This window comes from Lepidochelys kempii, chromosome 22 (assembly GCF_965140265.1).
Source record: "Lepidochelys kempii isolate rLepKem1 chromosome 22, rLepKem1.hap2, whole genome shotgun sequence".
Taxonomy (NCBI): Eukaryota; Metazoa; Chordata; order Testudines; family Cheloniidae; genus Lepidochelys; species Lepidochelys kempii.
Genome location: NC_133277.1, coordinates 12,131,908 through 12,148,272, shown reverse-complemented (window position 1 = coordinate 12,148,272; position 16,365 = coordinate 12,131,908). Strand labels below are relative to the sequence as shown.

Sequence of the window (16,365 nt, the reverse complement as noted above, 5' to 3'; positions counted from 1 at the left end):
TCCTTTAGCTCAAGTGATAGAAGATCTGTGCTGAAAGTCTGCAGTTTGAACCCTGTAGAAAACCCACAAAGAGCACAATTGAATCATCAGGAGCCACACAGTTTAGAGCATCTTGCACCTCGTAGCAAATCCAGGACGGGGAAGGGTTAACTCCAAAGTTCAAAAGAGAGCAGCTCTTCTTCATTTGTTAAATAAGAATTTGATTAGTTATATAGGAGGGGAAGATCCTGTGTTTGTTCTAATGATGCTGCCTGCTATTGTCAATAAGATGACAATGCATTGTTCAATTAAACTCCCTCGTAAATGGAGCTGCAAACCTCTGCGGCAGACAGACCATCTGGCAAATCAGACAAAAAGTAATTTTCATCACTAACAAGATTTAAAATTAAATTTGGTTTATTCTTCTTTCTAGACGCAAAGTCATGATTTAAAACGTAATGCTCCCGAGTCAGAGGGACTTGCTTCTGGGGGCTGGAGCTAGGTACAGCATGGGCCTGGGTTGGCTTCCATGGCTTGCATTCTGTATCTGTGAACTGAATGGAGCAGAAGTCCGGAGAGGCGATGCATAGGTGGGAATACTAGAGGGAGCTAAGGGGATAGGTGAAAGGAGAGAAGTAGTGTAGTCTAGTGATAAGGTGCTGGACTGGCTCTCAGGGGCCCTGGGTTCTAGTCCAGGTTCTGGCACTAGCCTGTTGTGAGAGTTTGTGCTAGTCACCTTAGCTCTCTGGCCATCTGTTTCCCCTCCTCTTCTTCTGTCTTATATTTTAAGCTTGTAAGGCCTTCAGGGCGGGGACTGGTTCACAGCGTGTGTATCGTGCCTTGCCCAATGGAGCCCTGATCTTGGTTGTGGCTTCTGGGCACCATTAGAGTCCAGAGAAGCATAGAGGAGGAGGAGGAGAAGAAGGTGGTACGTTAAGTGAGGATGCTTTGCTGGCTGCTCGCTTGCTTGGCTGAGAATACAATAGTGTAGTAGTTCTGCTAACGGTCTTTAGTCATAGCCAGCAATAACTCTATGGGTCTTTCTTGGCAAAGACCACTGGCCATTCAAAATGGATTCTGTGCTGTGCACAGATGGGGGCTAAGGATGGGAGGCCAACCATAACTATTCTGAGATTTGAAGCTGGCCCTCTAGAGGTGAAAGACTAAGGCACAGGCAGACCACATCTCCCAAACCCCAAATCCATCATTGAAGCCTTAGGGGATTTCATGTTAAAATGGAAACGTTTTAAGTGTGGCTCACAATAACCCAGGACCATACCGATCATCTTACATTAATGCAACAGCTTCCAGCCCAAATGAATGAGCTAATCTAATATCGGGATGATTTCACGCACTAGTAAAATGCAGCCGTTTCTGGGGTGGAATATAAATTGCAGCTTAACAGAGCACAGCAGCACAGTCCCTTGGTTTTAGCAAGTGAGGATGAAACACTGTATCCAAATTCAGTGCCTGAGAAATTCGAACAAAATTGGCTCAGGGCCCTGGGGTATCACTCACTGATATTCTAAAAAGTACCAAGATCTTAAATGACTAGCTGTCTGGGTTCTCTTCTTTGCCTTGATCAACTTCCTCCTCTGTGCCTCATTTTACCCAGCAGTAACATTGGGATAAATGTGCCTTACCTGGTGGGATGAATCTTAATCAGTGCCTGCAAGGAAGGTGCTTTGCGATCTTTGGATGTGCCCATTGGCCAACCTGAGTCTTGCTCCTCTTTAGGAGTTGGGGGAGAGGGCGGGGGGCTGGATAGCTGAGGAAGTCTATGTATCAGCCTTTCACCTCTGCAAACCTGGACTGTAGCTTTTCCTCCCCGTGGGGGTGCACGAGACTACCTGCCATTTGACCCTATAGCTTAGTATTAACACTCGAGTTAAGCTTACTGGACTGTGCCATTGTGGGGTAGGGGTGGGGGTGGCTGTTAATTCAGTCAAAGCGGCTGTGACTACCCATTTTCTCTTGCGCGCTAAACCCTGTGCGTTGCGTTCCAGCTGTCGGCTGTCCCCCCAACAGTCACTACGAGAGCTGTGTGACTGTGTGCCAGCCCCGCTGTGCTGCCATCCGGCTGAAAAGCGACTGTAACCTTTACTGTGTGGAAGGGTGCCAGTGTGACCCTGGTTACGTCCTGAACGGCAAGAGCTGCATCCTTCCCCACAACTGCGGCTGCTACTTAGATGGCAAATATTATGAGGTAGGACCGTCCTCGTCTTCCACCTTCCCTCTTTTCCTTCCTTCCTTTTTCTCTCCGGCCGGGTGTGTGCTGAGTTGTCGTCCTCCCCCCCCTCCCCGCACCGATGTAGCTACATAGGGTTAGATGTGCTGCACTAGTGTAAAAAGTGACTTGTATCAGTGGGGCATACCCCTGTGCAAATCACTTTTTACCTAGTGCTGCGCATCCACACTGGGGCGCGTACCCATGCAGCTACTCTGTGCCCGTGCGGAAACAACCCACAGCCAGCTTTCCGTTTACACTAGGACCTTGCCTTGTAACAAAAGACGTGTGAACGTGCCAGTGCAGGCTTCAGGATGGGCGAGCAACCATAACATACACCAGCCAGAGAGCCTGGGTATGGACGTTGCTTGCTAGCCTGTGTTGAAGCCTGTGCTACCTTGTTTACACTATTATTGATACCAGTGCTAGCTAGATTAAAGCCAGTGTGTGGATGCAGTCACCTGTAGTGTAGATATGCCCCAAATCTCTTTTGAAAGCGGCCTAAGGCACTGAGGCTACCAGAGCCTGATGTTCTAAAAAGTACCAAGATCTTAAATGACCAGATGTCTGGGTTCTCTTTTTAAAACATTACCCTCGGCCAGACCAATGTTCCCTCTAACTTTTCTTTGTTCTGTGTGGGCTGCAAACTCCATTTCTATCCTTGGGCAAGCTCACTTTTTTTTTTTTTTTTTTTGGTCTCACACAATATGGCATTGAAGAGTGTAAGGTGTTTGTAAAGTGACGTGTCGGTAATGGATATACCGGGTCTCACACGCACGCATAGCAGTAGGTTGAGAACCGATGAACTCTCCAGAGTTTTGGAATACAAAGTTGGAAAACCAGGAAACCAAGAGCCATGCCTTTCCCCCTGTGAGACCCTATACACTCCCCCTCCCAGGAGCCTCAGACCTTGAGGGGGAACCCCCACCAGCCCCTCCCAGGAGCCGCTGTCTCCTCCCACCCTGCTCCTTATAACCCCACTGGCTCGAGGTTTCTTTGGGGGAAGGGATTTTAGGGTTTTTCCCTCCATGTCCCTCAGCCAGCCCTGCTCTCCCCTCTGACTCCGGGGTCTCCAGGAGGGAATTGCTGTTGCAGCCTGGAGCAGGCATGAAGAGGAGTGCATGAACTGGGACCCCTGCCCCAGCTGGGATGGCGGCACAGGTTTCCCCTCCCCCTGTTCCTCCCACTGGGCAGGGCTGCCAGGGGCTCATTTCAGCCCTGGCATCCTGCAAGCGGCAGGGATCAGCATCTCCACCAGGGTGATGCCAGGGGCTCTGTGCACCCTGGAATGGGATCCTGAAGAGCCTCTCCCACCACCCACCTAAATGGTGCTTCTGCCCTTCCCCAGTCCACTCTTCTTACCCTTCCCTGCTGGCTCAAGGCTTCCTATGGCACCAAGAGTTGCTGCCCTGGCTTCCCACAGGAAGGCCTGACAGACAGAGCAGGACCCCTGCTGGGGTCTCCAAAGCCCCTGCCTCTCTCATTCTTCTCCTTACCTCTCCTCCCTGCTGGTCCCCGGTGCCAAGAAGAGCAGCTGTGGGTTATGGCAGGTGGAAGGCCTGGGTGCTGCCTGAGCTCCCGGCCACATGAGGGGTGCGGGAGGTACCACATTGCTGTGCACCTGCACTTGCTCGCAGCTTAAAGGGACCAGTGGGTCTGATGCTGCTTCACGCCACTCTGCCGGAGTAAAGGGAAGTCAGTGTAATTTCCGCTCACTTCAAGACCCCTTTGTGCTGCCATAACGGTGCAAAGGGGCCACAGTGCAAATGAGACTCAGTCCCACTGTGCATATAAGTCCTGCTTTCCCCTCCGTTGTTTCTGTACAGGTGCCTTGTGTTTTTCCTCTGTGTCCGCTGCTCTGAGCTAACAACTTCTGGGAAGATGGCGGTATTGCATCTAAATGAGGGTGTCTTCAAGGAGCTCTCCTCATCTATATTCTGCCAAGCAGCAAAAAAGATAAATAACAAAAATTGTAAAATTTGAGTGCGCACAGTGCAAATTATGCAGTTTTTCTTCCCTGAGCTGCCTGTGGAATTGCATACTAAATGGTCCCTAAATAAGAACAAAACAGAGATGGAGAATGGAAACACTCTCCATTTGCTATGGTTTCTTCTGCCCCTTGTTGCCTTCTAACTGGACGGGCCTCCAATAAACTTTGGATGTAAAGATGGGAATTCTATTTTGTTCTCTGCTACCGGCTCTGTGGGACAGTGAAATCTTCCTGGAGGATAATTTGTGGGTCCATTTAAGAGAGTTTCTCTCCTCTGTTAGCTGCAGCGCTGTGAAGCAGGAATGCAGAGTACGTTTCCCTGCTGTTATCTAGAGACCGATGCCAGCATAATTAATAACCTTAATGTATTTAGCCATATAGTTCTTCAGGTTATGTAGTATTCATCAGCTTAATCCTTGCAGCGGAACGACAAATTCTTAATAATGAGACGGAAACTTAGTCTAGCTCGCAGTAAAAATGAAACTTAAATTCGCATAGCAGCATTTGCATGTAGCAGTGGGGCTGATTTATCCCTTGTTTAAACCCATACAACACTACTGACTTCAGTGGATTTACTCCTAATTTACACTGGTGTAAGTGAAAGGAGGGAATCAGGCTCCCCGAGTCTCATAATGGATTTTACAGGGTTAAAACAATAAACAGCAGAGGAAAGAGAAGAATCAAGGGGAAGAAGGGAGATGGAATGAGAAGGATGAAGTGGAGAGATAGGAGAAGGCTGGTCTAGGTTGCTGGAACGGCAGAGAAGGATCTCGTGCCAATAGTCAAGGCTTTGATGTTGTTAGATATCAGGATGAAACAGTTCATTGACCAAAAACCTTCGGTGTTCTCATTGTAGATGCAAAAAACATTTTTATTTGTTGTGTGTTTGTGCAGCGCCTAGCACCAAGGGGTCGTGATTCTTGACGGGGGCTCCTAGGCACTACAGTAATACAAATAACAATAATAAAGTGGCGGTATTAGTGCTCTTGGAAGTTAATGCTGCCATGCCTAGCAGAACCATTGTGGCATAGGTAGGGTTCAGCTGCTGTCCTGCTACTAATCCACACTGTTTTTCAGTAGCTTATAACTCGATCCTATTGTTGTTGTTTATTATTTTAGGCATAAATTGGGCACCGAAGTTGGTTAGCATCTCTCAAAATGCTCGGACCCAAATGCTGGGCACAGAAAGCCCTCAGATGAGGGGTACGCAGTACCTGGAGGAGAGATAAAACGTTGTGGGATTCCTTCCATTAATGTCAATAACTCTGTCTATCACCGCATTTCCACGATTCTGCATTTCTGCTGGAAATAATTTTCAACAGTAAGAGCGTGAGGGCACCCCATTTACGTGGAACATGCTTAACTTTGGGACTAAAATGAGGGACAATTGGATGGGTGGACATTAGCCCCAGGGTAATTTTTTCCCCATTGAAAATGTCAGATCAGTGAAGCTATATGTGTATGTTATTATTTGTATGCAGTGTTGTTGTAGCCATGACAGTCCCAGGATATGAGAGAGACAAGGTGGGTGAATTAATATCTCTTATTGGACCAACTTCTGTTGGTGACAGAGATGAGCTCTGTGTAAGCTTGAAAGCCTGTCTCTCTCTCACCAACAGAAGATGGTCCAATAAAAGATATTCCCTCACCCACCTAGTCCCTATGTTTATTTAGCAGTATAGGGAAGAAATGTTCAGTGAGCTGAGGGAAGGGGGACCAGGAGTCTGGACTCCTGAGTTCGATTCCTCACTGCCACTAACTTACTGAATTTGATGGTCAGGGGTTGACTGGCTCAGGGGTGTCAGATGAGCATGTCTGTGCAGATCTGCATGTCTAGAGCTGAGGTGTACTCAACTGTTCAAGGCCAGGTCTAGAAACCTCTGACAGCATAGTAGTGTTGGTTAGGGGGATGATTCCCCCCACCCCCTGAAATTTTTATACCAGCAAAAGCCCCAATATAGACACAGTTAAACTGGTAAAGCACATTGGTGCCTGCGGAAACTCCGCTACCTCCACTAGGGGGATTCACACTATAACTGTACCAGTTGACATTATCTTCTGTAGACTAGAGTGTAGTGACAGAGCCCACATTTGAAAACTGGACTCTTCAGTCCTGGCTTTTCAGAAGTGTCACAATTCTGTCTCAATTCTTACCTTTCTAAATGCTTACCATCACCCAATTTTGCATGTGCTTTTTGCAAGCTTATCTGCATGCCAGGGTGATAGATTCCATTCTTTGCATGCAAGGGTGATGGAATTTAGCCCAAAGCAACAGTCCACATACACAGGTGATGGTGCCCAAAAGTACGTGCGCGTGAGTGAAAGTTGTGGGCTCATGAGAGGATTCCACCCTTTGAAAATCTGTCTCTAGAGAAGATTTAACACATTTCTCGTTAAAGCAAAAAAACATCATCCCAATGCAGGATGCTTCTTGAAAAGACTGGCTTGTTTAGTTGTTGTCTTCATCCATACTCCCACGGGGGGCTGTTTTTCTCCTTCAGAAACCGTGGTGCCTACATTCTTATCAGAAGCAAAGCAAGCCCGTACGTCCAATTGTTCTATGAATCTGATACAGGGGCTGAAGTCAATTTGTGTTCTGCTGGAACAGTACAAAAAGTTGGTCAATAGGATATTTATAGCACTGCGAGCTTGAGTGAAAGAGGGGAAGGTTGCTGTGGAAACGGCAACTTCAAATTTCCTCACTTCTGCAGCTTCCAAAGGTTTCAGTGCAGTTGGATTATTTTTATCTATTGGTCACCCTTTTGTCTATTGAAAGTCACTGCATACCGTCCAATCCTGCAACTGGGCTTTTTCAAAGGGCTGGCTGATTTTATGATGATTAATCACTGTTTTGTGCTTCTGCGAAAGGCTAATTAAATTTCAGGCTTTAGGGCGTAAGCTGAACCTCCCCAGGGCTCTACAAAGACTCTTTGCCCTGTGTACAGTACTGTGCTATTGGCATTATAGGGTTGTTGTCTTTTCAGCCTTGCTCTGAAGGATCAGGTATTGGCCACTTCTCGAGGTGGGATATTGGACTGGCTAGATCAATGATCTGATCTGAGATTGCCACATTACTGCTAGCATGTATGTGCTACCACTGCCCTCTACTGGCTGAAGTGTTGGCAATTCTATCCCACAGTTCAGATTAGCTGAGCCTGAGCTGTCCAAATTGACTTGCTGCCATTTAAATCTCCAGAGGAGATGGCAACTGAGAGCTCCTCCAACCAGAATTCAACCTCTCTGGGTCTGACAGAGCCCAGGCCTGTTGACCTACAGTGCAATCCGTGTCCCATCTCAGCTCTGCCACAGACTCCCCGGGTGACCACAGGCAAGTCACTTATCCCTCCGGGCCTCAGCTCCCCTGGTACAACGTGGGGATAATAATCCTTTCTTCCTCCCACCCTTTGTCTGTCCTACCTGTTTAGATTGCCAGTTCTTCAGGGTGTTGTCCCTTACTGTGCGTATGTACAGCGCCTAGCACAATCTTGCATCTTGGCAGGGAGTTAGACTAGAGGACCTTGGCGGTCCCTTCTAACCCTATGGGCCTATGATTCTATAACGGGCCCCTGATCGCAGCTGGAACCTCTTGACATTACCATAATACTACTGCGAATAAGGCCCATCTCCTTCTATAAGATTTGGCCAGGACAGTGGGTGGGCAACGGTCCCGAGAGAGTTTAGAGAACTCCACAATTTGACATGAGCCCAGAGGCTCTGGTGATGCGCCTTATGGTTGAGTCGGTCGGTTCCCAGTAAAATGGCTTTTCCTCTCGCTCCCTCCTTCAGCCCAAGCAGCTGTTCTGGAACAGCGACTGCACCCGGCGCTGCCGTTGCTTCCGCCGCAACCTAGTCCAGTGCGACCCGCGGCAGTGCAAGTCGGACGAGGAGTGCGCCCTCCGCAACGGCGTCCGTGGCTGCTTCAGCACCAAGAGTTCCTACTGCCTGGCGGCGGGCGGCGGGGTCTTCCGTACCTTCGACGGCGCCTTCCTCCACTTCCCGGCCAACTGCGCCTTTGTCCTCTCCACCATCTGCCAGAAGCTCCCCGACTTCTCCTTCCAACTGATCATCAGCTTCGACAAGTGGTCGTTGCCCAACCTCACCGTCATCTCCCCGGTGTATTTCTACATCAATGAGGAGCAGATTCTCATCAGCGACCGGAACACCATCAAGGTAAAGCGCCGGTTGTGGGTTTCCTCTGCTCCTCCCTGAAACTCTTAGGGGACTAGCCACTCCCCGAGGCTGAGCTTGAGCTCACTGGGACAGGGAGGAGGGAAAGTATCTGGCCACCAAGAAGCAGGGCTGAGTTGGGATTCTCCAAAGTGGAAAAGCCAATTGCCACCCCTTTCCCACATTAGGAACATCCTCGTCACCCCGGGACTTCACTGTCTGTTAGGGTGTTGTATTCAGCCCATCACCATAGTATCTGAGCACCTTCCACACCGGGTAACCAGCTGGCAGTAGCAAAGGCTCTAGGGAAGTTCATGCAGCCTCTGGCTCATCTCCCTTTTTAGGTTCTAGGAAGCTCTGCTTGTGGGAGGGGAAGGGGGCGGCTGGGAATGTCGTTCTCCTTAGGGCAGAAGGGAGGTAAATCAAAGGGGAAGGTTTTTGCAGTGCTTCCTCACTGGATCTGCCTCCCTGGAAGCTGTCGTGAGTGATGGGTTTGAGCACGGTTTGCCTCTGGTTACTGATTATTTGTACTGCGTGAGCCCCGCATGCCCAGGACCCCATTGTGGGGTAGGTGCTGACCAGACAGATGGCCCCTGTCTCAAAGAGCTCCCGATCTCCGTCAAGCTGAGCTGAGCTTACCCCGTGCAAAGGGTTGGCACAATCTAATGCACGTCCCAGGCACTTCTCCCTCCTAGAATGCTAAGAAGACTTGAAAAGGGACAGGGGGTAGGATGGATCCTGGCCTTGCCCCGCCTCCATTACGGAGCTGGCTGGTGGCAGGGAGGGGCAGCATGAAGGGATGTTTCCCATGCTGCCCGCTGCGGGGACCTGTGCCTATCAGGTTCAGTCTGTCCCTTGGAGTGTTGAGAGGTGAGTGGCTTCAGCATTATCTCCTCCCCTTGAGTAGGTGAATGGCACCCAGGTGACCATCCCCTTCGTCACCGGGCTCTCGACCAAAATCTACAGCATGGAGGGCTTCTTGGTGATCGACACCAGCCCGGATATCCAGATCCTCTACAACGGCTTCAACGTCATCAAAATAAGCATCAGCGAGCGGCTGCAGAACAAAGTGTGTGGCCTGTGCGGCAACTTCAATGGGGACCGGACCGACGATTACGTCACCCTGAGGGGGAAGCCGGTCGTCAGCAGTGTGGTTCTGGCCCAGAGCTGGAAAACCAATGGCATGCAGAAGAGGTGAGCCTGGGGCCTCGTGTGTAGACGTGCCCAAGGTTCCTCTTGGAGCCAGTGAGTGTTTGGCCATTGACACCAGTGGGCGCCCACGTTGTGTATCAGGAACCCATCCACAGCTCGGTGCAGGGGAATAAGCCCTGGAGGAAAAGTCCTGCAGTATTTAATAGGGAACAATAATCTGGAGCAGTGTGAACCTTGCCATGGAATTTAATAGCGAATTCTATCCCCCTGTAGAATCCCATAGGAGGGCTCAAATCACCTTTAGAAATGAGATCATTTGCTCTTCATTTCTCTTGGTTTGTAGAGTAATTTCTATAGAACCCTGTTGGTTTCACCCTCATTTAGGGTGACCAGACGTCCCGATATTCAGGGCTTTGTCTTATGTAGGTACCTATTACCCCCCACCCCTGTCCTGATTTTTCACACTTGCTGTTCGGTCACCCTACCCTCATTAGTGTTGTTCATTTGCCTTGCCATAGCACTTAGGAGCCAGAGCCCATTGTGCTAGGTGCTGTACGAACATATGACAAAAAGACAATTCCTAACCCCTATAGGATCATTTACACTAAGGCCATATCACTCCACTCTGGTTGTGCAAAGGGACCTTAACGTGCGGGTAAATTACATATACACCCACTTTAGGGCTCCTTTACACTGCCAAAATGGGGTAAAGGAGCCTTGGTGTGAATAGAGATAAGGCTTATTGGCTTTACCTACTTGGAAGTCAGCTTTGAACCTATGTCCTGGGCCCTAACCTGCACTCCTAGTTGTGCACTGCAGTTGGTACGTCAACCTCTATACATGGCTTGTCCTAAACTGCAGAGATCTCCCCAGCTCAAATCCCTGTATGGGCCACCCCTTGGGGTGGGTGGTTGGCAGTGGGGATTGAACCTGAGATCTCTGCATCTTAGAGCATGTGCCGCAACTGCCTGAACCAAAAGACCCGGCTCTGTTAGTCACGGCTGAACAGGCTCATTGACCTCTCGGAGTCCCTGATGATGTTAGAGGGGGACAGAGGGCATGGGCTACACAGTCAAAACTTCTACAGAAGTTAGCGGGAGTTTTAGGTGTGCCAGTAGCAGGCCAGATTTTCAAAGGCTCCCTCTGCCCAACTAATCTGCACCTGCCAAAGTTCTGCCCGTGGTACTTGCACATATGGCTAATGGCGAGCACAGAGTCTACCATTTAGGTGGTGATAACTATATACCTGATTGGAGGTGCAAGTCAGAGAGTTAGCTGTGGAAGCAGGAGGAATTAAGGCTGGGATTTTGTAAATAGCCTAAGGGAGTTAGGCACTCAACTGCTGCTAAAGTTCAATAGGATTTGGGTACCCTTAGATTCCTTTGAAACTCCTAGCCAAAGAGGGCAAGATGGGAAAAGTACCTAAATCAGTCAATGGTGCTTGGGTTCCTAGATCGCTTAAGCACATTTCCAAATCCCACCCACCAGGAATTATGGATGCAAGCAATGAAGATGCAAATCTTGTACATGGAAAGAGAGGCCAGCCCCGTAAAAACCTGGCCTTGGATGTGAAGAGATGCTTACCAAAGATTAGGGAGGAATCTAATCTTCAAAGGGGCCAGCCCAAGGACTACGGCCCACTTGGATCTCTGGCTGGCATGGGATTTAAGTGGCCCATAGCCCTTGTACTGGCCTTCTGCACAGGGGTGAATTTCACCCTGGATTCATGAGGATCTCATAATGAGAGGTGAAAAGAACTAGGAAATACATGGGAGGGGACAGTGGGGTAATAATGAGGAAAGAACAAGGTGACCTGAGCGGTCTATTTGTCTGTGGCCTCACCTCAGGAGAGGATTTAGGGACTGGTTGTTTCACACGATTCCAGGCTGATGTCCTTCGTTTAATCTCTCGCTCCCAGCTGTAACGAGCTCCAGTACTCCCAGTACGCCGCCGCCTGCGACAACGTGCAGATCCAGAAGCTGCAGAGCGATGGCTACTGCCTCAAGCTGACGGACATGAAAGGCTTCTTCCAGCCCTGCTACGGGCTGCTGGATCCCCTGCCCTTCTACGAGTCCTGCTTCCTCGACGGCTGCTACAACCACAAGAAGTTCCAGCTCTGCGGCTCTCTCGCCGCCTACGGGGAGGCCTGCCGCTCCTTTGGGATCCTCAGCACCGAGTGGATAGAGAAGGAGAATTGCTGTAAGAGCGCTATTCTAACCCTGTTCCGTTCTCTGGCCCATAGCGCCTATCGCTTAGGAGCACCATCCTGTGTATCCAGCCGGACTGCAGGCTCAATCAGTGAGAGGCTAATGCAGAGAGATGGGAGCCAGAGCAATTAGCGATAGGTCCCCTAGATGGTTTGGAACCTGGCTACCTTAGAGGCGACCTCCATCCCGATGTGCTACCGTGGCTGCTGAGTCAGCAGAGGGACTTCTGTGGTAGCTTGCCCTCAATTGAGGAGCGGAGACAAATATTGTTGGTCAAAAATTTTTCATCTAAACTGTTTTGTTTTTGTTTTTTAACAGAAAACTGAGTTTTGGATAAACTTGATATTTTTCACAAAGCGTGCATGCTTTCTGTGGAGAATTTCAATGCGTCATTGAAAAACTGAACTCCTGAAAACCAAAATCTTTTTATTCAGATATCCTGCTGCAGTACCTCATGGGAGCAGTAGGTTGGTTTCTTCATGTCCTCTTTCTCCTCTGTGGTCTGGGCTCCCCAGCTAGACTACATCTCCCATGATGCACCATGACCAGGACTCCTGTGATGCAACCGCTCACCAACATGAGGAGGAGACCGTGGTGCATCATGGGAGATGTAGTCTGATCAGGGAGCCTGGCCTACAGAGGAGAAAGGGAGCATGAGGTACCTGAACTACAACTCCCATGAGGCACATAGATAACATTTTGGAGTACAAATATTTTGGTTGTCAAGTTTTTGCTGAAAAGTGGACATTTTCACGGGGTGCAGGGGCAGGGCAGATTTCATTCTCCATCCAGCTCTAAAGACAAGACACTGTCTCTGGAGGCTCCTTAACTAAGCAACATGCTCCCCCTAGTAGTCCACCCCAACTGGATCATGCTCACCTCCAAAGTATACTGGCTGTGGCAAGCATTTGCCTGACCTAGGGCTAAGGACATATTGGAGATGTTCTTCCGCTGGTGTTCTAGGGGTAGGTGGTAAATGATCCAAATAGTCTGGGTTGATGCTTTGTTTGTAAAGTACCCAGAAGCCCAGGCTGAATAAATTGTTAATATCGGTCCATGCTGTGGGAACTTCACTTTCTCCAGACTCAGTGGGAGTCTGATGCCAGTCCAGTCCTCGCCTGAGTAAGGACTTTGAGGGCAGCATTGTTAACCTCAAGTACTCATAAAATCACAACTCCAGCCCCAAGAAATCATGAGATTGGCTTAATAATCATGAGATTTTTTTTAAAAAAGTATACATTCATTTAAAAATAATATGGTGGGTACCTTAGACTTCTAGTTCCTGAGCCTTTAGGTTAGACTCATTTTATGCTTTCAAGCTTTTCTCTGCAATCAGGAGGGCTAGAAACTGACTTTTTTAAAAACGGAAAGCTGATATTCTCATGTATTCACATCACTCCAGGAGCTGGGGCTTTAAAAACACATCAAATAGCATGAGATAAAATTGCTGGAGTTAGCAACACTGCAGGGGTTTAGTGGGGTAATAAAGAATTGTCTGGGTACTGGTCTGAAAATAAAGTTGTTGTCTTCGTCTGTCTTTTCCTTTTTAGCAGGAGTGGTTGAAGATCCCTGTGTGGGGGCCGACTGTCCCAACAGAAGCTGTGAGCTTGACAATGGAGGGGAGTTGTGCGGTTGTATCGAACCTCCACCCTATGGAAACAGTGAGTGACCCCACATGCATCCACTCGGTGTCTCAGGAGGCTAATTGCAACGTTGGCTCTCGTGTTTTTAACTAAGTTAAAAATGGGCCTTACGTATTTATATGGGACACAGATAAGCCAACTCCTTCAGCAACCACTTCCCACTCAGACCCACACAAACTTCGAACCTCAAATCCAGTGGAGCTACAGTACACTAGGGAGGAAAGGTGTTTATGTGATTAAAGCACCAAGACTTGGTTGTCAAGGCTCTTTGGTTCTACTCATGTCCCTGCCACTGACTTGCATTGTGACCCTGGGCAAGTCACTTCCCCATGCTTCAGTTTCCCAATCTGTAAAATAGGGCTAATGATAACTGCTTCACATAGGTGTTGTGAGCCTAAAGTCACTAATGTTCGGCAAGCGTTATGAGATCTTCAAATGGAATGTGCTGTAGAAGAGCAAGGTGGTGTTGGGTTGATTTGTAACTCCCAACATGTCAGATCGCATCTAAAATCTGGTCCCACTGGTAAAAATGGAGATTTTTTGGTGATTTTTATCGATTTTCATAAAGAAACTGACAGTGAAAAGTACAAAAAGGTAAATGACTTTACAGCTCATATATGTTTCCAAATATTGCGTGCTTCATGCGATTTCCAATAAAATTATGGAATGATGCAATTTTACAACTTGTCGAAGTTGCAAGACCGGACATTACAAAACCAGACAATACTACAGAGACGCAACATGTTAGTGTGTGGGATAACATACCATGAACCAAAACCAGAAATTCACAAGTAGCCACAGATACATCACACAGCCTGTCCATGCTGAAAGATGACTCCTGCCTGGAGCAGACTTTCATACAATCAAGGAAATACAGGGGCAAATTCTCAGCAGATGTAAACTGGCATAATTCTTCTGATTTTGGTGATGCTATGCAGATCTATGCAACATGAGGATTCAGTCCTAGATATTGAAAACTCCTATTAATTCAGCTAGTCTTTCCATCAAGGGCCAACGAAGGAGAGTTTCCAATGGTATATTTTCTGCTATTTTAGTCAGCCTTGTTTTCAACTTGCTGGGAGCCCCTGGGCCTCACCTAATTTCCTTACAAATGTGCATACATTTTTAAAAATCAAAAATCAATTTTGCCCAGTCCTCTTCTCCTCAATCAATGGATATAAATTGCTTGTTGTCTAAGTTCAGTGGCAACAAAAATCTGCTCAGCTTTGTTCTTCACCTTGCAGTTATGGGGAATGGGGAGCAGCTGTCCCATTAACAGGGTTCAGAGGCATTGGATTTTGCAAGCTACTTTTGACCCTTCTTCTGTACTGTGCATGCATTCCCTTCCCCAGCTCGAGGACACAATGGCACAGACCATGCAAAACATGCTCAGTCTAAGGTAGGCAAGAACACGACAAATGCAAACTCAAAACTGGCTAATAGAGGAAAAGGATTTGGTGAGAAAAGAACCCTAGCCCGCAGTACAAACCAGCCTCCCCTGAGGGGAGGGGCACGGAAACAGATGTGGCAAGGGGTGGCTAATGCCCCCCTGGATCTGCTCATAGATACAATCCCTAGAGAATATCACCACTCCCCAAAAACCGCCTAGGCCAGCAGAGAGGGCCCGAGCCGTGTCCTATCAATCCCCCATACAAATAACCTTTACGAAAGCATTATCCAAAGCTCTTCCAAATGAAGTCACTTTGCCCATCCCATAGTCCTTCCATTTGAGGATCTCAAAGCACTCTCCAGACATTGAATTAATTCCCCACCCTGCGAGGTAGGGAAATGCTACCCCCATTTTAGAGATGGGGGAAACTGAGGCACAGAGCAGTTAAGTGACATTTTCAAGGTCACCCAGTAAATCTTTGGCAGAGCTGAGAAAAGAACCCATATGTCCTGAAGTCTCAGAACCGTTCTGTTGTCACAACTCCAAAAGCAAAGAAGAATCAAGACAGCTTAAGCTGCAGGACAAGATCGAGATGTCAAGAACTTTTAGGAAACTGTAGCAACTTTTCTCACAGTGTCATCATCAGACCGACTAGCGTGACAACGCAGAAGAGTAGCCAGCTCATAGGCACGTCGGCAGGGACTCAGACCCACGTAGCATAGGCGGCATACGGGGTACAATCACAGCAGCGTCGCACCACCAGAACTGGTAATATATGCAAACGCACACTCCTAAGCACCAAGCATATCCATCTTAATGAAGTTACAGTTAATCTGCCTTGTTTTATTTTGCACAAATAATGGAACTCTGAAGGCAGCACAAATAACATTCAGTTAACAAAATAAATAAGACTCCAGAAAAGACCTGGAGATTAGGAGAGTATGATCTGGTGGTTACAGCCGGTGCCCAAGGAGTCAGGACTCCAGAGTTCTAGTCTTCAGACTCATCGCGTGACTTTGGCCAAGTCCTTTTCCTGCTCTGTGCCTAAGTTTCCTCATTTGTATAGCAAGGGTAAGGATACTTAGATAGTGAACTCTTTGGTGTCGCTGTTTAGTTATGTCTGTCCGGTGATGACAGGCGCAGTCCATGAGTAGGGCTCCTAGGAGCTATCCCAATACAAATAATAATAACTAACATTTATGTACCAGCTTTCATTCCAAAGGCTACCCATATAACCCACTGGGGCATGTGTTACATGGTACCCATCTATAGAGGGCATGAGCTGTTATAGCCATACGCTAGGGGGCCCCGGGCTCATGAGCTCGAACAGGAGCAGCTCATGCTTTTAGCTCTGGGTTCAGCCGCCCCGACGTGTTGGCCAAGGGGGAGGCAGTTCCACATGCACCAGTGAAATGCAGCCACCTCTGGGTGTCCAGGGAGAGGACTTTAGGCCGAGAACATCCCACCAAAACCCCCAATTCTGTTAGAAAAACTCTCCTGTGATCGTTAACATCCACACCAAAGCTCAGATTTTGAGGCCTAGAAGCATCATGGAAGTCAGTCTAATTCCCTTGGGGAGATGAAGGGCTGAGTCAACGCTGCCAGGATTT

General features: G+C 48.3%; 1 protein-coding gene across 13 annotated transcripts in view; it reads left to right on the top strand.

Annotated features, from left to right (window-relative positions):
• Positions 1–16,365, top strand: part of LOC140901770 (tubulin-specific chaperone cofactor E-like protein) — a 118,204-nt gene that overhangs the window by 71,799 nt on the left and 30,040 nt on the right. For 12 of the 13 annotated variants that reach the window (XM_073321237.1, XM_073321230.1, XM_073321236.1 and 9 more), the window contains 5 exons: positions 1,986–2,185; positions 7,983–8,366; positions 9,271–9,557; positions 11,434–11,714; positions 13,273–13,383. In XM_073321237.1, coding sequence (XP_073177338.1) covers positions 1,986–2,185; positions 7,983–8,366; positions 9,271–9,557; positions 11,434–11,714; positions 13,273–13,383 — 1,263 coding nt within the window. Of the gene's footprint in view, positions 1–1,985; positions 2,186–7,982; positions 8,367–9,270; positions 9,558–11,433; positions 11,715–13,272; positions 13,384–16,365 lie in introns of those variants that run through there. The other variant, XM_073321241.1, reaches the window with a different exon arrangement.